The sequence below is a fragment of the Mesoplodon bidens genome (assembly GCF_964165515.1).
Source record: "Mesoplodon bidens genome assembly, chromosome: 12".
Taxonomy (NCBI): Eukaryota; Metazoa; Chordata; class Mammalia; order Artiodactyla; family Ziphiidae; genus Mesoplodon; species Mesoplodon bidens.
The window spans coordinates 86,639,072-86,660,224 of record NC_138168.1 but is presented as its reverse complement, the minus strand read 5'-3'; the positions used below and the strand labels follow the sequence as shown (position 1 = coordinate 86,660,224).

The 21,153-nt window shown below is 48.0% G+C and overlaps 1 protein-coding gene and 1 pseudogene across 2 annotated transcripts in view; one reads left to right on the top strand and one right to left on the bottom strand.

Moving 5' to 3' along the window:
- Window positions 1–20,760, bottom strand: part of SLC22A3 (solute carrier family 22 member 3) — a 93,684-nt gene extending 72,924 nt beyond the window's left edge. Inside the window, exon 1 of the mRNA XM_081250467.1 lies at window positions 20,252–20,760. Coding sequence (XP_081106593.1) covers window positions 20,252–20,686 — 435 coding nt within the window. The 5' untranslated portion in view covers window positions 20,687–20,760. The remainder of the gene's footprint in view (window positions 1–20,251) is intronic.
- On the top strand, window positions 8,630–10,631 carry LOC308625864 (cytochrome c oxidase subunit NDUFA4-like; annotated as a pseudogene). The gene has a single exon. The product of its transcript is annotated as a cytochrome c oxidase subunit NDUFA4-like (transcript).
- Window positions 20,761–21,153: the final 393 nt, after the last annotated feature.

Here is a 21,153-nt window from a genome sequence, read left to right as displayed (position 1 = left end):
TTTTAGGTTTTTTTAGACATAATGCTAGCACACACTTAATAAACTACTGTGTAGTGTAAACATAACTTTTTTTTTTTTGGTGGGGGGGCAGTATGTGGGCCTCTCACTGTTGTGGTCTCTCCCGTTGCGGAGCACAGGCTCCGGACGCGCAGGCTCAGCGGCCATGGCTCACGGGCCCAGCCGCTCCGCGGCGTGTGGGATCTTCCCGGACCGGGGCATGAACCCGTGTCCCCTGCATCGGCAGGTGGACTCTCAACCACTGCGCCACCAGGGAAGCCTAAACATAACTTTTATATGCACTGGGGAACCAAAGAAGTTGTGTGACTCGCTTTATTGCAATATTTGCTTTATCGCAGTAGTCGTATGTGTGTACTTACAAATGAGTTAAAATTTTTCATAATACTCTGGAAACTGTTTGCATGCTACAGCAGCATTATTTACATGAGTTTTTGGAAACATTAATGGATTCTGACCTGACTGGGAAGGTTTAACAAGTAAACACAGGCATTCAGGGGCAGTTTATCAATACACTCTGTCATGCTTTGAAGATTGTGTTGTTTACAGATGGAATGTCACTGCAAAAGTAAAGAACCAAGGCAAAATGAAGTCATCACGATGAAAACCTCCTACGAGCGTCCGCTTTCCACACAGGCGCTGAGCCACACCGTTGCCACACATGGCAACGGTGGAGCTAATGAAATTCGTGAAAGTTCAGCTAAGTTACTTCAACATTTTACTAAATAGAGTATTTTCTGCAGAGCGTCTCCAGATTTGGGATCCAGGGTTCCTGGAAGTGAGCAGGAACCAGCAGACGGGGGAACGCCCAGCAGCGCCCATCTGTTTAAATGTGCTTGGCTTCAGCAGTCATTGGACAGGGCAGCACAAGTGAAACGGGAGACGCATTGGGACGCACGAAATGAGCAGAACAGTGAAATGTGAACTGGTGACTCTGGCAGCAGGGTCACTAGGGAGTATGAATCATGCTCCCCTCCCCCCGCGGAGCACAGGTGGCACCCTGGGGTTCCACACCAGAGCAGGAGCGAGGGCCAGTGAGCAGCAGCCTGGGGTCTCCGGAGACCGTGGCGGGGTGGGAGGGGACCGCACCAGCCGAGGGGAGAGGGAAAGGTGAGAACGGGGAGGCCGTGAGACAAGATAACCCTTCGAAAAAACGCGCTTCTGAGGGGGAAATACGGGTCCTCGGCTGTGGGCAGATAACAGACATCGGGGAGGGGCTGTGTAGATCAGACACACTGGAGCGCGTTGCAAGGCGGGCAAAGATGCTCGTGGAGGGGACAGGGTGGGGCGCGGGGAGGTAGCACTGGCCTGAGAAGTGGGCAGGCCCCAGCACAGGGGGAGGGACACACCGTCTGTGGGAAGGGATGCTGTGACTTCCAGCATGATGCGTCGTCAGGAGGAAAGGGTGGGAGCGGGTACGGGTGCCTTTCTTGTTTGGGCGGCAGGGCACGGAAGAAGCCTCTCGTCCCGGGTCTTCGGTTGTCTGTCGGGAAATGTAAAGTGAGGGGCAAGGGGCAGTTCGTGGAGAACGAGAGTGAGAGAGGCTGAGGACCCGGCGGGAAGGCCAGGCGGTGCTGAGGTCCCGCGGCCGGGAGGACGGAGCCCCGAGCCGCGGGGCGAGGGTCCCGCACGGCGCTCCGCAGCCCCGGCTGCAGAACGGGACCCGGAATCTAAGCGGGACGGGGCTGGAGAGGAGGAAGGGCCCATAGCGGGGGTGGGGGGCGCAGGGGCCTGCGGAGGCTTGGGGCGGGGCCTGCGCGCCTCTCGCTCACCTGGCGGCCCAGTGCCTACGACCCACCTGGCACACACCGGCCACTCCGTAGCCACCGCCTCTCGAAGGCAGGGCTGGGCATCCCCGGAGATGGCCGTGGCTTTCGGGGGACTGGTGGGCGGAGGACCGGGGCAGCGGAGCCTCCGTGCGGAAGAGGAAGGTTCGATTCCATCCGAACGTCAGGCAGGGACATGAGATCGACGCCGGATCGAGGCACCTGAACTGGTTCATAGACAAGAGTCTTGCTTGCTCTCTGAATAGAAAGTGCTGTGACCAAGATGACGTTTTTCTAAGACCCATTTAGAGCTGCGCAAGCTGGACCGGAAGGGGAAACACGGCTGTGAAAGAAACGCCGCCAAGGAGCAAGGAACTGAGTTTCTGCGAAGAACCAGACTTCACGGGAACTTGACTTGAAGACGGCCCTGTGCGAGGCGAGCCAGTCATCATCACAATGGAAAAGTCAGTAGCGAAAGCGAACCTCCTTCTGGGCCAGGGGCTCCTCGCAGTGGGATCCCGGCACCCCCAGCATCAGCAGCAACGTGGGGACCTGGAAATGCACATTCTCAGGCCCGACCCCAGACCTGTTGATTCAGAAGCACTGGGGTGGGGTCCAGCAAGCTGTTTTCACAAGGCCTTCTGGTGACTCTACACTTTGAGAGCCACTGCTCTGGAGGCAGATGGCAGGGACAGGACACTGGTTTGGGGTGAGCTTGGTGTCAGGACAAAGCCAACTCTCACACTGTCCTGTCTTGGGCACATCACACAGGTGTTCCCAGCCTCAGAGATTCCGTCCTTTGCAAAATGGGAAAATAACACTTCCCTCGTAGGCTCTTTTGATGCTGATGATAATATATTCAAAGCGCCTGGAACATACCTAACGACTATGTTTTTATGATCGAAAATAAATTCGGTAATCAAAATGGCCCCCAAGAGTACATAATCTCAGACAGACACATAAATTAATGGTTCATGAATCGAGTAAATGTATCTTGTCACTTAGTAAAAAAAAAAAAAATCACTAATATAAAACAATATGAACTGGATAAGGTAAAATATAACGTGGTCACTAAGACATTTAAACAGACGCTAGCTATTAAAAGGGAGGTCAGATGAAATCTTAAGTTCCTCTGAATGGAGCAATCGCCTTTTTTTTTTTTTTTGTGGTACACGGGCCTCTCACTGTTGTGGCCTCTCCCGCCGTGGAGCACAGGCTCTGGCCACGCAGGCTCAGCAGCCATGGCTCACGGGCCCAGCTGCCCCGCGGCATGTGGGATCTTCCCGGACCGGGGCACAAACCCGCGTCCCCTGCATCGGCAGGCAGACTCTCAACCACTGCGCCACCAGGGAAGCCCGCAATCGCCTTTTTGATGATTTGGGTCAAGGGAGGCAATTATAGGCTTCACGAATCCACTTCACCCGCTTCGCTTTCTGATCCTGCACTGAGCGAAGGAAAGTCCTTTTGTCATCTTATGACAGTTTCCAGGCTGAGTGAGTTTGATGCCAGAGGCTTTTATTCTCCCCCAAGCCGTCTTCTCTGAACAGGCCTCCTCTTTTCTGAGAGTCTTTTCATTCACATAAGCAACTAGTAAACAACTAGTAAAGCAACTTTGGGTAAGAGATCATCAATAAAGTTCTTTCACTAACTAGAAGCTCTCACAGCCTTTCTCTCTAGTGGGCCTTGCTGAGAAGGAATCTGGTGCCTCTTCCTTTGCTGAAAACCCACTCTCATTTGCATGCTTTAATTTCCAGGTTTGACTTGTTTCTCAGCAATCCCATCAAGCTGAACAAAATAACTATAGTTCCTTTGAACACTCTGCATGCATTCTCCTCGTCAGTTTTTAATGTAGCACGACCGTAAGTTAATTCAGCACCATCTTTGGCAAAAGAATATCTCGATTAGTTAAGAGAAAAGTGTAAGCAGCCGTAACTGCAAGCTCTCTCCTTCAAGACCTCTGTGTAGCAGTCCCTACTTTCAATCATCAATTTGCCATGCAGAGGTTTTTAAGTATATGACTGAAATCATGCAATATGCCCACATTGTTATCTCAGCCTCTTAACTTATAATTGCATCATAAACATTTCTACATTATTATTTGTCAATTCAGTTTTGTCATCCCTGTCATTTTGTATCAAATGGGTACATTCTGTTTATTTAACCATATTACACATCTGCATTGTTCACAGCTCTTTATTATTATACATCTTGTGAATCATTCTTTCTACCTGTGGAGTGCTCGGGATGACCCACTGTCCTGGTCTGCCGGGGTTTCTCCCAGGTTTAGCATTGAAAGTCCTCAGTCACAGGGAATCCCCTCAATGCCAGGCAACCTGGGACAGCTGGTCACCCTAAGAGAGCTCCAAGCAGAAGAGGAAAGTGGCGGCTGGCGTGCAGAGCACGGTACCGTAAGGGGGAAACTCCGCAGACAAAGCGGGGATGCAAGGCAGCCCCCTTGCAAGGGCACAGGGAGGGGGTGGGCATAGGGAGTCTGACATAAGGATGAACCCAAAGTGGGGGCATGCAGATGTCTGGAAACAGGGAGGCAGAAAGCCACTGGGCGTGGCCCTGCTAAGGTTTGGGGACAGAGTCTGTGCAGGAGCTAACGACCTGTTGGTCTCATGTCGCACTCTCCCTGCCCCCTCCGGTCTTCTAGGCGCCACCTGCCTCCTGAGCTGGCCCACGGGAGCTCTGATCACCTGATGCAGGCCCCTCCCAGCTGCTGGCCTCCTGCGCCTCTGGGCTCCACCTCTGGGCTCCAGCTGAAAGCGTGAGGGAGTTAATGCCTGGGAGGGAACATCTGACCCCTCGGAGGCAGAACCCAGGGTACGTTCTTCCTCCCTTTTCCCTCCCCAGCTCCGTCCTCCACCCTCTACTCAGCTTCTCGGGGGTCAGCTGCACAGGGGCTTGGAGGATGCAGCGGTGAGGGGTCCACTCCCTTCTCCCCGACCTCACCTCCCTGCCCCCGCTTCTGCACCCTGGCTGCCCTGAGATGTAAACTAGCACATACGCCCTGTCTCAGGCTCTGCTGTGTGGGGAACTCAGACGAAGACAGTTCCTCCCTGGAGAACCAAAGGACAGTGGGAAAAGGGCAAAGTAAAAAAGAAAGTGATGACGGATCAAAGCATCTCGTTTCAGGATGACTTGCAGATTTATCTAGTCATGACGTCCAGAACCTAGTGCCCCAGAAGATTCTGGACAATATCTGCCACCTCGTCTTCCTAACTAGGAAGATTATATGATCACTGAAGACAAAAGTGACGCCTGAAATTCTCTACCTGAGAACACATAAAAGCATAATAAAAACTATGGATTAACTAGAAGGCAAAATTGGGAATGCACTACTGGACTTGATGATTGAATGATGACATTTTATATGAGACTTTTGAGATGGAAACGGAGAGACATCTTCCATGTGACATGCTCAGGAAAGGCCTCCATCCACGCCCCAGGCAGTGGTCTGCATCCGAGGACACAGCATCCCCAGGTGAAATCATCATGTCTACTGACCTTCAGCAGTGCTGCCTCTGATTCCCACAGGCAGACAGCTCTAGGGAAGTCTCAGGTCAGCTGTCACAAGAGGATAAAGAGGGCTTCCCTGGTGGCGCAGTGGTTGAGAGTCCGCCTGCCGATGCAGGGGACACGGGTTCGTGCCCCGGTCCGGGAGGATCCCACATGCCGCGGAGCAGCTGGGCCCGTGAGCCGTGGCCCCTGAGCCTGCGCGTCTGGAGCCTGTGCTCCGCAACGGGAGAGGCCACAACAGTGAGAGGCCCGCGTACCACACACACACACAAAAAATCAAAATTCTTCTGGAAGTGCCCTATAGACATGCATACTGGATAGGGGAGCATAGCTATCTGACAGGGATGCTGGCTGGCGGACAAATGGAGGCCTTAGGTAAATGTGTTATTACCGTTATTACCAAGTAGCTGAGACACAGAAAGAGCAAGATTCTCTGTGGGAAAGGTTCTTGGAGCAATTTCCTTTACACTACAGAAACTCTGAAATTTATCTCTTTATTTGATTTTTTTAAAATCGATGCCAAATTTATTTTAATTACTTTCCATTTAATTTTCTCCTCTGCCCTGGACATTTAATACTCTCAATTGCCCACGTGACTTCCCTATGAGGGTTTGCTTTGAAACCCTCATTTGAGGACAATGAAAGGGCAGTCATTTCTCAATAAATGTCTCCAAAACATTGCTCTTAAAGAATTATCCATAGTAAAAGCCCACACTGTCTTCTCCACGGTCCTTGGATTCCCAAAACTGCGCTACCATCAATCTTCAGAGTAAGAGGTTCTGGTGCCTAGGCCCCTCTGTTTATGTCTGAGAGGCATCAGCTTACAGCATCCCTCCCTGGGGGCAAGAGACACACATGTCGTCTTTCATCTTGTGCTGTCGGCGGCCACGCGACGCTTCCAGCTGGCAGAAGCCCGTGAAATCAGAGCCACCCTGTGCGTCCGAGGGGCATAAGCCACCTCCGGGAAAGGCATCTGAGACGTGACGCTATCGAGCAGAGAGGATGATGAGAGGGTGTTTGCTGTTCTCCAGGGGGAAGCCTTCACTACACACCTGGGAGTGGGTCCACCCGCTTCACATGAGCACTGTCCAGACAATGGATGCTCTGTCATCTCTCAGGAGGGGCGCGGTACCCCCAGCCCCCCGAGGAGGTGGGCACCAGAGACTTCACAGCACCAACAGCAAAAGTTTTCAGAGCCCTCAGAAGTCACCAATACCAAACTGTCTCACGGGTCCCCCTGTCCTAAGAATCAAGACAATGTTCTTTCCTCTGGGCAGCAGGGCCTGCGGCGGCCCTAGCTCCATCCAGCTAGGATGGCCTCACTTGGGTCTCTCACGCTGGACACCGCTGTGCTGAAGGCATTTCATAGAAAATCACCATTTTACCGAAGCTGCCCCCGTGTTATACAAGCAGTAATAAAATTAACTTTTCACTCCGTAAAAAATAAAATTGCATTCCAGACAATGATATACAAATTTGCCTGACATGTGAAACCCTCATGTCTGCATTATGAAGCCAAGAAAAATGAAACAGTTATATTCCAACAACTGCTAAGATAGCTGACATCCACCCAAGAATAAAATGTCTCCCGTGATTGGGGGAAGGAGAGCAAGACAGCTGGTTTGCGGTTTCCTGCACAGGAACCGGAATCACCGGTCAGGAGGCACGTGTCTCACTTCTCACCTTATTTGAAGCCTCCAAATTTCATCCCTGAACTATTTTCTAAGAAACAAGAAAACACAGTCTCCCACACTTATTTGTAGATTTTATGACCAATCAATACAACACAAGTTAACAACAAAACCCATGAAAGAAAGGTTATATACTCCCTAAACAGACACAGTCTTGTCAGAATTACTTTCAAATACTTAAATGTCTTTAACACTTAAGTTAAATGTTAAAGTGTTAATAATCAGATAACTGAGGCCAAAGCGGGTGAGTGTGGACAGGCTTGTGAAGCTCCGGTTTGTATTTCCTCATGAGTGTCCCAGTGATGGCCATTAAAATGCAAATCCAGAGCCTCACCTGTCACTTGCTCATCTCTCCTGCTCTGGCCTATAACTATCCAACAGGGAGGCCCCTGTCTCAGAAGACTGGGCTTGACAGCAGAATAATCACCTTCGTTTCTGAAGTCCAAGCTTGTCCCCATCCTGCCTCCCTCGGGTGGTTTCCACTGTGTAGGTGGCCCAGGGCGTGTCCCCTCCTCAGATTCCCCATGAAGCTCTAGGGTCTACAGCAGATGTTACAGAGGGTGGGACAGGCACCGGCTCTAGAATGTGGCCACACCCATGCCATCACCCTCTCCTCTGTCCACACGGTTCACAGCACGCCCGCCAAGAAGTAAGGTGTCCTGGGGAAGAATCCATCCTGATTTCCGGAACTGAACACCCCCAGCTTTTAAGTTAGCTTCATCCCAAGCCACGTTCCCACTCTTGTATGGATATGGCAACCCCAAGTTCAGGGTCAGGAATTAAATACCTGAAAATGAACTTGGCTGCAGAATGATAGAGGTAGAGGAACCTTGGAAATCCATTGACAATTGACTACTCCACTCAGATAAGGAAACAGTGGTCCAGGGATGTTACCTGTCACCCCCAGTCACTCACAGTGACCTGTGCCAGGGTTCCCACGTCTTGGATCAGCACCCTTTCCACTACAACGTCTGCTTCACTGATTAATCGGAGACTAGGATCCAAGCTTTCAGAAAATATTCAACAATAATCACCACACTCATTTTCTGACTTTCATTTTTAATTTCCCTGAACACAGTTTTTAAAGTTAAATTCTAAATCAGTCATACACTTTGAGGGACGTGCTTGGCGGGGCCCATACTAGCCATACAATTTAAATGCAGGATTTTTTTTTAAATCACATTTATTTATTCACCTTCGTATGAGCCCCTACACTGCATCCCTCATGGTTTTCCTCTAGTGTTACACAAGCACCAGCCCCAAAGTTACTTTGTTTTATTACAAGCACAGAAAAGTTAGAGCACAGCAATCCTTTAAAAGCCACGTTACCGATCTCTCATCCCCATAAAAAGGCATTAACTATCATTGGCCATGCTTGTGTCATTGTCATTCTAGAAAGCTACACCAAGAACCTTAAGGAACTTTGCTATTTCCTCACAGAATAGAAATAAACTTCCTTTCTTGGTTATAGTTTAAGAAAAAAAAATGAGGAAAAATTGGAGAGGTTTTATTTTGTTTTGAAATGTAGGCAATGTCTCCCCACCCCGCCCCCAATGGCCTTGGAGGGCTCAGCACTGCATCCTTGAACTGCTGCCCGCCAGGCGCCCATGTGCCCCTCGCTGACCTGTGCCCTGCACCTGTGCCCTGCTGCTCCCGGAGCCCAGCTCGGCTGATGACACAGACGTGCCCAAAAGTGCCAGGACAGCTGAGAAAGGCCTTTTCTGCACAATGGACGTCAGCACATAAAAGTAATGGCCCCACAGAGCCGGCCGTCCTGCCTCTTCCCTTAACGGTCCAGGTCGCATCCCCCAGTTAGGATCTGAGGACGACGGAGTCCCCATGTAGACAGGGGTCGGGCAGTGGCGGCTGTCCTCCTGCTCCAGAGGCCTGGAGCCGCTTTCTGCAGGGCCGTGGCCCCCCCCCCACCGGTGATCTGTCAGAGGCTGTTGGTGTGAAGGCGAGGAAGACAAGCCCTTGCTGGCTAAGTTACAAAGAAGCAGCACTGTACAAGGTTATCAATAAAACAAACACCTAAGAATAAAACCTGTGAAATTTCTGTAACACCTTCATACTGAAAACTACAAAACACTGAGAGAGACTGAATTACGCCTAAGAAAATGCAGCAACACATCACGTTCAAATTACATCAAATACACCATGTTCAAAAGCTCAAAACTGGGGGCTTCCCTGGTGGCGCAGTGGTTGAGAGTCTGCCTGCTAATGCAGGGGGCACAGGTTCGAGCCCTGGTCTGGGAGGATCCCACATGCCACAGAGCAGCTGGGCCCGTGAACCACAACTACTGAGCCTGCGCGTCTGGAGCCTGTGCTCCGCAACGAGAGAGGCCGCGATAGTGAGAGGCCCGCGCACCACGATGAAGAGTGGCCCCCGCTTGCCACAATTAGAGAAAGCCCCCCCACAGAAACGAAGACCCAACACAGCACAAATAAATTAATTAATTAATAAACTCCCATCCCCAACATCTTAAAAAAAAAAGAGTTTAAAAAAAAAGCTCAAAATTGTTAAAATGGCCATTTTCTCTAAATTAATATACAGGATTAATGCAAAAATAAAGCAGCACTGTTGAGGGGGAAAGAGCTTATTAGAGTCTACGAAGGTCAATTTCAGGGTTGACTGAGCCAAAGTTATAAAAGGGGTCAAATATTTCACTTAATCCCTTTCTCGTTCACTCATTAATTTAATCATGGGATTTATTAAATGCCATGGGATTTCATCACAAATATATACTAAACAGTCTCTGACCCCAAGAAAGCTGCAGTCCAGGTCCTGGGTGACTCTGGACGTGCACTCCTCCTCGGCACAGAGGCTATTTAGTCTCGGGCCTTGCAGGTTTGTTCTTCTCTCTATTTGGACTCAAGGCCTCTGTCACAACCATGCTCTGCCAGATCATTGGTCAGGCCAAGAAGCATTCTAGTTTGATTCCCCTCTTTGTATTTATTGGAGCAGGAGGTACTGGTGCAGCACTGTACACCTGCGCCTGGCATTGTTCAATCCAGATGTCAGTGGGACAGAAAGAATAACCCAGAACCCTGGAACCCACTGGGTCCCAATGATCAGTACAAGTTCTACTCAGTGAATGTAGATTACAGCAAATTGAAGAAAGAAGGTCCAGACTTCTAAATATAATGTTTCACTATAAAGCTGCTTAGAATGAAGGTCTTCCAGAAGCCATCTGAACAATTTTCCACTTAACCAAGAAACATTTCCCCTCTAAATGCACGAAATCATGTTGGTGTATTTGTGTTGGGGTTTACACTGATGAGTAAAACTTGAAAAAAAAGAAAAAAGAAAGCTGCAGTCTGATGAGGAAGGCAATACGCTCAGCACACAGAGAGGGCGGCTGGGCAGAGGAAGAAAAGCAGACCCCCAGAGTCGGGACAGGGAAGGTATTTCTGGAATAGGTAACTCTTAGCTGCACCTTTAGGGAAAAAAATGGAACATCCTCAAGGAGAAAGAGGAAAGGTATTTGGAGAAGTGGAAACAGCACGCTCACAGCCCAGGGAGGACAGCCAGGCATGCCCTGGAGGGGCTGCAGCAGGGGTGCCTGCAGAGGAGAGGGGCCTGTAGGGGCCTCAGGCAAGGTCATGGTGACCTTGTGTGCAGACCAAGGGGAGGACTATCTCGAAGGAACCAGCTTCCCTACCATTTCATCAGGTGCCTGCAGCCTCCAGGAAACACGCCAAAATGTGTATTTGTCAAGGTAGGCTCACAGTAAGAGCTGTAACAAACCCCCCCAAGTCTCAGTGGTTTAACACAAGGAAGTTTATTTTTCATTAATTTCACATTCCCATGCAGAGGAGGTGGAGGGGAGGAAGATAGGGGTCCCCTCCCTGCAGGCTTCAAGCACTGATCTCCTTCCAGCTAAGGGCTTTGCTGTCTTTGGGGCCTTCAGGCCTCTCTGCCGGCAGATGAGGGAAGGAAGCAAGCAGGGGGATTGCGAGGAGAAAGGTTATTCTGGCTCCAGGTGTGTTGCTTCTCCCAACATCACTGACCAGAACACATCACAGGACTGCCCCCCACCAGCTGCAAGGGACATTGGGAAATACAACCTAGCTGTGTGTCCCAGAGGAAAAGTACAGGTGCATGTGTCTTTCTGAATTATGGTTTTCTCTGGGTATATGCCCAGTAGTGGGATTGCTGGGTCGTATGGTAGTTCTATTTTTAGTTTTTTAAGGAACCTCCATACCGTTCTCCATAGTGACTGTATCAATTTACATTCCCACCAACAGGGCAAGAGGGTTCCCTTTTCTCCACACCCTCTCCAGCATTTATTGTTTGTAGATTTTCTGATGATGCCCATTCTAACCGGTGTGAGATGATACCTCATTGTAGTTTTGATTTGCATTTCTCTAATGATTAATGATGTTGAGCAGCTTTTCATGTGCCTCTTGGCCATCTGTATGTCTTCTTTGGAGAAATGTCTGTTTAGATCTTCTGCCCATTTTTGGATTGGGTTGTTTTTTTAACATTGAGCTGCATGAACTGTTTATATATTTGGGAGATTAATCCTTTGTCTGTTGATTCATTTGCAAATATTTTCTCCCATTCTGAGGGCTGTCTTTTCATCTTAAAAAAAAATGTGGGACTCTTGTCTTGGGTAAAGGGACAATGCTTCCATCCCAAGGTCTGCAGGGTGTGTTTGGGGGAGGTGGCACTTGCTTCACCCACACATAGGCTGTCCCACTTGTGATGATCTTGTCACACTCCTCATGTGTAGTCTAGGGACCATCTGCAGGGGCTTTACATGCTTGTGAACAACAAAGATTCCTGAACCCCACCCTGATCTTTTGATTCCATGTCTGTGTGGGTGGGTCAAAGGAATACACATCAACCACTGCTCCAGAGGGCAGTCAATAAATGGCTACAAATAAATGATGCTGAAGATGAGAGAATGTGGGAAAATAACATCCTTTTCCTCATATATTCCTCTTGGACTCCTCCTTCTCCTCTGGGGCTGAGGTCTAGGTCAGTGCACATTCTGCTTTGACTGACCCCCAGTCAATCATAAGAAGGCATCCCTTCACCACACCTGTTACCACTCTCCGTACATTACTGTCTCGGGGCAAGTCTCTCTGCCAGAACTCATCAGACAATTTTATCTATCTTTGTATTACCAGCCTAGCCCAGTACCTAGCATATAACAGATGCTAAAGAAATTTTAATTGATCTGTAGTTGATAATCTAATAAATCAGTTGCCAGAAAGAAGCAGGAGATGCTTTTTCATAGTCTCATTCCTTTTGGCTCTGGGATTCATACACACATCACTGCATGGATCTGCTTGGTCATCCTGCTGCCAACACCAAGTAGTAGACACCTAGTAGGGTGACTGCTCACTCATTTAGGTCTTGCTTTCACTCCATTTAAAAAAATCTGTTAAACTATTAATACACTTTTGTCATCAGCAGAAAGGACTAGTTATTTTGAGGGACTCATGTTGAAAAAATGAGATTCAGCATAAAACACAATTTTTGTTGAATTGTTGGTGTTTCAGAAAGTAAGGGGCAATCATACACCTCTAATAAAAACAAACAACAATGACAGATTCAGCAGTTGTAGATGCACCAGGAAGTCTGGAAGGAAGAAAATGATTCCAGATCATGGGTGTCCAAGCTCAGAGAGAAGCAAGTGCAAATCCTCTCTGCAGGCAGCCAGGTTTCCCACAGAGACACTCAACCAGCTGGGAACTCACAACCAACATGAAACAAACAAGTGCCAAACACATAACAAATGACAAATAAGAGATTCAAAACACCAAGGGCTTCAGGCAGTGTAATTACCAGATATAAAATATAGAGTATACATACGTAAAACCCTTAAAGAAACTGAAAAATGGAAACACAAGAATGAGCAAAAAATAAGAGACTACCAATAAATGACCAGGGATATCTGAAAGATAACAAATATAACTTTGATAAATGAAAAAGATAATTGCTGAAATAAAAACTTCAATGAATGGATTAAACAGCAGATTTGATACTGCTGAATAGAAACATTGTGATCTGGAAGACAGGTCTGAAAAAACATCTTAACTATCATATAGATATTGAAATGAGAAATATGAGAGAGAGGTTAAGACTCATGAAGGACAGAAAAAGAAGGTCCAACTTACGTCCAAGTAGAATCTCAGAAGGAAAGAATAGAGAGCAGAAAATGAAAAGATAATGGCTGAGAATTTTCCAGAACCTACCAAAGAACCAAAATTCACAGTGGAAAGGAAACACAACTGGTTCATTCAACAGCTATTTATTGAGTGCCTACTACATGTCAGACACCCTTCAGAGGCAATGCATACCAAGCTGGATAAATAAAAGAAATACCCACGAAAAAAAAAAAGAAGAAATACCCATCTAGATACAACCCAAGAGAAAAAGACAGTTAAACTGACAACAGATTTTTCAAAAGTCAAATGAGAGCTACAAGGCAGAACTAACATCTTCAAAGGGTTAAGGAAAAATAATTGGCAACATAAACTATTTACCTAGCAAAACTATCTTTCAAGAATAATAGCGGGGACTTCCCTGGCAGTCCAGTGGTTAAGACTTCACCTTCCAATGAAGGGCATGCAGGTTCAATCCCTGGTCAGGGAGCTAGGATCCTACGTGCCTCGCGGCCAAAAAACCAAAACATAGAACAGAAGTACTACTGTAACAAATTCAATAAAGACTTTAAAAATGGTCCACATCAAAAAAAATCTTAAAGAATAATGGTGAAATAAAGACATTTCCATATAAACAAAAACTGAGAACATTTACCACCTAGAGATACACACTAAAGAAAAAATGTTAAAGATCTATATGAAAAGGAAGGGGGAAAAAGAGATAGGGTATGGAATAATGAGTAGATAAAGTGTAAGTATAAACCCAAGCATACATGATTTACACAAAACCCATAAATTAACAATAAAGGAACAGACCTAGAATATTGGCTACTAATGCCTCTAATACAGGAGAAGTGACTGAATGAAAGTGTTTAAGATCTTAAATTGTTTAGGAGGAGGTTGGAGTAAAATTTAGGTTTTGTTAAGTAAACTTAGCAAAATTTCAGGGGTAACCACTAAAAGAATTGAAATAAAGAATCTAAATTCCACAACAAGGACCTACTATATAACACAGGAACTATATTCAATATCTTGTAATAATCTATAATGGAAAAGAATCTGAAAATATATATATATATAATGAATCACTTTGCTGTACACCTGAAACTAGCACAACATTGTAAATCGACTATACTTCCAAAAAAAAAAAAAAGGTAGAAAAGCTGGGGAAAAAAATCTAAATTCCAAACAAATAAAGGAAGGAGTAAATAGAATAAGAGAAACAAATTTAAAATCATTTTTTTAAAGGAAGGGAAAAAGCATAAAAAGAACAAGACAAAGAAAAAAATGGTATAATAAGCCCCAATATACCAATTACCACAAGAAATGGTGAATAGGCTAAGCATAGTAGTTAAATGCAAAATCAAGTTATATGTATTTTATCAGAAACCCATCTAAATTATTAGAACATAGGAAGTTAGAAAGTAAAGGATAACAAAAGATATAGCAGGCAAATATTAACCAAAACTAAGTTGGAGTAGCTAAATAATATTATATAAAGTAGACCTCGGGACAATATACATCATGGATTTTAGACAGAGTACCAACACTATAATAAAAGGTTCAATTCACTATGTAGATTTTTTAAAAATTCTATATTTGTATGTACATGCATCCAATCTCATGTGTACAACTTTTAAAATCTGCTGGAAATATAGGGAGAAAATGACAACCCCCCCCAACATAATGGTAAATTTCAATACTCTCTATGCTTGCTAGACCAAGCAGATGGAAAGTTAATTAAAATATAGAATATTGTAACAACACAAGCTGACAAGCTTCAAATATTGGACATCTATCTATAAAACCCTACACCCAATAGCTAAAGACTACACACTCTTCTCAAGCATGTATGGAATGTTTATAAAAATTGACCTCCTAGAAGGCCAAAAAGAAAGTTCCAATAAAATTCAAAGAATCAGTATCAGGGACTTCCCTGGTGGTACAGTGGATAAGAATCCACCTGCCAATGCAGGCGACACGGGTTCGATCCCTGGTCTGGGAAGATCCCACATGCTGCGGAGCAACTAAGCCTATGCACAACAACTACTGAGCCTGCACTCTAGAGCCCGTGTGCCACAACTACTGAGCCCACGTGCTGCAACTACTGAAGCCTGCGTGCCACAACTACTGAAGCCCGCACACCTACAGCCCGTGCTCCGCAACGAGAAGCCACTGCAATAAGAGGCCCACACACCACAATGAAGAGTAGTCCCTGTTCTCCTCAACTAGAGAAAGCCTGCGAGCAGCAACGAAGACCCAACACAGCCAAAACTGAAATTAAAAAAAAAGAGAGAGACTTAAAAAATAAATGGTAAAAATAAAAAGGTCAATAGAATACTTAGAAATTAAGCCAAATAATTATTAAAAAAAAAGAATCAGTATAATTCAGAGCACGTTCTCTTACCACTCCAAGGTTAAATTAGAAGTCAACAATTAAAAGATAAAAAATCAATGTATGTTAAAAAATTTTAAACAAATATCTAAATGAATCATGGGTCAAAGAGGAAATAATGGAGAATAAAAATACTGAGAATGGGGCTTCCCTGGTGGTGCAGTGGTTGAGAGTCCGCCTGCCGGTGTAGGGGACACGGGTTCATGCCCCGGTCCAGGAAGATCCCACATGCCACGGAGTGGCTAGGCCCGTGAGCCATGGCCGCTGAGCCTGTGCGTCCGGAGCCTGTGCTCCACAATGGGAGAGGCCACAACAGTGAGAGGCCCATGTACCGCAAAAAAAAAAAAAAAAACAAGAATGGAATAATAATTAAAACCTGCATTTCAAAACTTGCTGGGTGTAGTCAAAAAAAAGTACACAGAAGGAAACCTATAGCTTTAAACATTTATACTAGAAAAGAAGAAAGGCAGGAAAGAATTGAGCTAAGCAGCTAACTTAAATCGGAAAAAAAGCACACCCATAGTAAATCCAAAAAACCAGAACAAATAATAAACAGGAAGATAAACAACAAGGTCCTACTGTATAGCAAAGGGAACTATATTCAATATCCTGTGATAAACCATAATGGAAAAGAATATGAAAAAGAATGTATATATGTATAACTGAATCACTTTGCTGTACAGCAGAAATTAACACAACATTGTAAATCAACTATACTTCAATAAAATAAATTAAAAAAATAATGCAAACTAAAAAAAAAAGAGGACAAACTAATGCAATAGAAAATGAACAATACCGTAGTTGGTCCTTTGAAGTAATAATAAAACAGATGTTCTCTGGGGCTTCCCTGGTGGCGCAGTGGTTGAGAATCTGCCTGCTAATGCAGGGGACACGGGTTCGAGCCCTGGTCTGGGAGGGTCCCGCATGCCACAGAGCAACTAGGCCCGTGAGCCACAACTACTGAGCCTGCACGTCTGGAGCCTGTGCTCCGCAACTAGAGAGGCCGCGACAGTGAGAGGCCCGCACACCACAATGAAGAGTGGCCCCCGCCTGCCACAACTAGAGAAAGCCCTTGCACAGAAACGAAGACCCAACACAGCAAAAATAAATAAATTAATTAATAAACTCCTACCCCCAACATCTTCTTTAAAAAAAAAAAACAAAAACAAAAACAGATGTTCTTTTGGTGAGGTTGATTCAGCAAAAACCAGGGAAAGCACAAATAATATTAAAAATAGAAACAATATAAAAGTAAGATCTTTCTCAAGTGCTCAGAGCAAATCAGAGACTCAGCCCAGAACAAAACTAGGGCCTGGCTAAACTCCTTTCTCCAGTATTCATGGCAGTGTGTTTCCATGCTTAGCAAATAGTAGGGACCGGATGCTGATGACACTAATGTCTGGGGTTGGCCTCTTGTTGTGGGTTGGATATGCAGGAAGCAAAGCAGAGACATGAGAAGCACTGGGACAGCCCCAGAGATCGAAGCAGCCTCCGTTTTCTTCAATGGGTCAGCCACTCCCCTCAAATGGACTTTCATTTTTTGTGTGTGGGAGGCCTGGTTCCTAGTGAGAACCCTATTCCCCCATCCATGGTACACAAGCAAGCATTTCAAAGTCTTAACATTAATTTCAGAGTCGCACTCCCTGGGCAATGAATTGAAATATTTGGGTGGTAAGGGCTTGGACTTCTCCGCATCACATCATGCTTTCTTCTGCCCAATGTCTGACAACCAGACAGGGCTGAGATTCAGACGTTAGAAAAGTCTGTGCTGAGGTCATTAAAAGTAGGTGACAAATCCACTGCATCACCTTGAGCAGGAGAAACCAGAGGGGGAGCTGGGCTGAAACGGCCCAGCACTTCGCACTGACTTCTGCCTTAACTCCTTGGCGATGTTTCTCTTTGTAAGATGAAAAAAGGGTGGATGAGGTTTAAGTGCCCATTCTGCAACACTCACACCGAGAGTACAGACTGCCGTTCCCACGATAGGGAAGCACAGCCTCCTCATCTGCAGCGGATCATGTTCCGGACCATGAAATGAAATAAAATGACACGCTGGCCAGAGGACCAGGTTAATAACTAAGTAAACAGGAAGGTTCAACTAGATTTCTTGCAGGTTCTAAAGTGTGAGTGATCTGGTCTCATGCTGTGTAGACCTGTTTCAAGGACTTAGAGCACTGCCTGGAGGAAAGGAGACGGATTCACAATCAAGTCCCCCCGATCTGAACCCACCTTGGCTACATAAAAGGTCTGGGACGCTAGTGGGTCCCTTCGCATCTCCTGCCTCAGGTTCCTCTTCTAAAAGCCGGGACAATGCTGTCTCCCCTGCAATGGCGCAAGGATTAAATATAACAGCTGTATGTTGCCATTCTGGAATCTGGTCTCCCCTTCTGCGTTCTGAACTCTCCCAAGACACCCCCTTTCCATGATTCATATGTTAAATTTCAAGTCTGAAAACACACTGGGTATACGGTGTGAGCCAGAGATGGGTCACGCTGACAGCATATGAAAGAACAAACACTAATTGGATCATATGCAAAACCAAAGACAGTCATATATTAGCTGTGCAGAACTCTGAGAGGGAAGGAGTTGTTCTGGATGCTGAACTTCCTGAACAGATGGAGGGTTTCCTCTCAAGAATCAAAACATTAAAACAACAAACCAGAAGAAGCAAACAATTTAGAACAACAACAAAAAAATATCTCTCCAAAATACTTCCAAAACTTGTCAGAGGCCTTAAGGGAGCATTCTGAATAGCATTTTACTTTTCCTTGAACATTTTTGTCGTTGTTCTGAGCACACTGAGAACAGCCATCCAGTGATGACACTGATGGCATTGGTAGGACTGTAAAGGGTTTAATCCAACCCCTGATACTACAGATGAGAAAGCTAAGCCCAGAAGGGTTAAGCTATCCACCCAAGCCACACAGCTAGATGGAGACCGTGCCAGGACCAGGTCTCCTGAACTCCCACCTTCCTCAGTGCCAGTTAGACCTTCATAAGACCAACTGTCCCTCCTTTGAAATAACCCTGGAACGCTTGAAACAACCCTGGAACCCCAGAATGCTTTTAAAATACCTGTCTGGACACTAACTTAGAGATTTTTATGTCTCCCTTCTCTGATGTCTATGGATCATGCTTGCTCATGGAAACCCCACTGGAGTGTGTGTTCATTTGATTCTTCATTTGAGATCTATATGTCTTCAAAAATCAGGCGTCTACTCTCCGAGCAGCGTCTTCTGGTTTGCCTGGAAAGTAGCACTAAGCAGCCACCTAATGGATAAAACTCAAAGCAAGTACCAGTGATAACACCCTCTCCCACCCAAGCCCACACCCTATCCATTTCAAGTGAAACCCCTAACAATAAGACCACCACATTTTATAAAGCGGTCCCGATCATGACCCACGAATTAGGCAGAAACTAAAGTACCCCAAACACACATACACATGGCCTTTCTGGGCTGCCATGGGGTTTGATCTCTAAAGCACTTAGCAGAGGACCACACACAGTGTGCTAACACACAGAACATGCATAACCTCAAAGACCTACAATCCCAGCTTCAGAGAGACTAGGTCACCACCAGACCAAAGAACACCATTAACAGGCAGAAGAGGCCCTGCGAACTCTGAAGCCAGTGTTTCCCCCATTACTCAAGTAGGTGCTTAAAAATTCTTTATGACAATAAATTAAAGACAAACATTTTTCTTTCCCAATTTGCCTGAGGACATTCAATCACTTGTTAGAAATTAAATTGAATTAAATTAAAACCATGCTTGCAGCAAAGTTCAATAAAACTGCTCATCCCTTCCCTGCAAGCTCGGCGGAGGCAGTCCCTAAAGTCAGAACTCACCAAGATGAAGATGCAAACTGCCAGCCCAGCGCAGCGCAGAAACAGTTCTGCCGCCAAGGGTGAGGGCACCTAACCCCCAAGGCACTGACAGCTCAAACGTAGCCAAAAAACCGTGGGGACTGTCCCCACCCGACCCCAGCAGCTACCTCCCAATAAGTGGGGTGTCCACTATGTATGCCTTACAGCCTCTTCTGCCGCGTTCCTGTCATTTATTAGCAGGGAAAAAAAAGTTTTTTTTTAAAATTCAAAACCTAAGCTTTCCCAACTTCTCTCAAGTGTTGCTCTTTGCCCCAAAGCAGTTTTGCCAAAATCATGCTCCCGGGAAAGCCTCGACCTTTGTCCTTTTGCATTTCAGATAATCATTTGGGCAATTAGAGGCAGTTGGCGCTGCCTTCAAACGCTGGTTTCTCCTTTCCTTCTTCCCCTGGGGACCACGAGCCGGCGCGGACGTGCTCAGCGTCGCTCGCCCCAGACACTGCGGTTCTCTACCCGCGTCCACCCGTCATTTCCAACTACTGCGCACACACATCTCACAGACAACGAGCATCGTACAGGATGCTTCGATCCCTGAGGAGATGTGTGCGAAGCATCTTAGCACTTGGCTTCCAGGGCGGTTTTCGTTCACACCTAAACCGAAGCACCACTCCGTTGCCTCACTAGCAGAGAGAGATAAAGCAAAGGCACTTCCCCGGGCAGTTACGACGCAGCACCACGCTTCCAAGCGCGGGATGCACCCGGTCGGTCCCCAGAGGTAACCGACAGCTCCCGGCCTCCGCGGACCTTGCCGGCGGCCGGCTTCACCGACTCCCGGCGTCCGCGGGGGCTCCGCGCGCCGTCCGCTCCCGGCCGGCTTTCGGCGGCGGGGCGGGCGCGCCCGGCGCGCACCCGGGCCCTTACCTCGCTGACGATGGTCGAGTGGGCCTGGGCGTACCGCCAGCCTCCTCGGCACGGCACGAGCGGCGCCGAGCGGTTGGGGAAGGCGGCAAGCGGGTCGGCGCAGCTGAGCGCGCCCGGGGCGGCGGCGCTGGCGTTGGCCGCCTCCAGGAGGTAGCGCTGGCAGCGGCCGTCGCCGCGGCGCTCGGAGGGCTCGGGGCCGAGGCGGGGCGGCGCCGTGCGGTTCCACTCCTCCTCAGGGCTCCAGCCGCAGCGCTCGGCCAGCGCGGCGGCGCTCGGCCCGCGGCACCAGTAGTGGTCGGGCCGGCTGCCCAGGAAGACCACGCCGACGAAGAGGAAGGCGAAGGTGACGCCCGTCAGGCACAGCAGCAGGAACACGCGCCGCTGGAAGCGCCCGAACTCGCCGGCCCGCTGCAGCGCCTCGTCGAAGGAGGGCATGGTGCGCGCCGCCCGCCCGCTCGCCCGACTCCCTGAGCGCGTCCTGCCGCCCGCCGCCCGGGCCTCCAAGTGACCCGCGGGCCGGCCGGCCGCCTCCTCCGCCCCGCCGCCTCCCCCGCGCACCCGCCTCACGCCCCTGGGCGCCGCGCCAGCGGCCGCCGCTCCTTAGGCCCTGGGGCCCCCGCCCGCCGCACCCGCTTCCGGGCGCACCCGCCCGGGCCGCGCTCCCCGGGGGCGCCGCTGTGGGGTCGGGGTGGGCGCGCGGAGGGGCGCGGGCGACGCGGCCTGGCGGAGCGCCACCGCGCGCCGCGGACCCGGCCCGGGACTGCGAGTGACGCGCGCAGCCTCTGGCCTGGCGCGGAGCTCCATTCGGTCCTTGCCAGCAGCCTGTTCTGCGGGCGGTCCCGGATCTGGCTCCAGAGAAGAAAGTTCCAGGGCCACCCAGCGACTCCCTGGGAGTCCCAGCT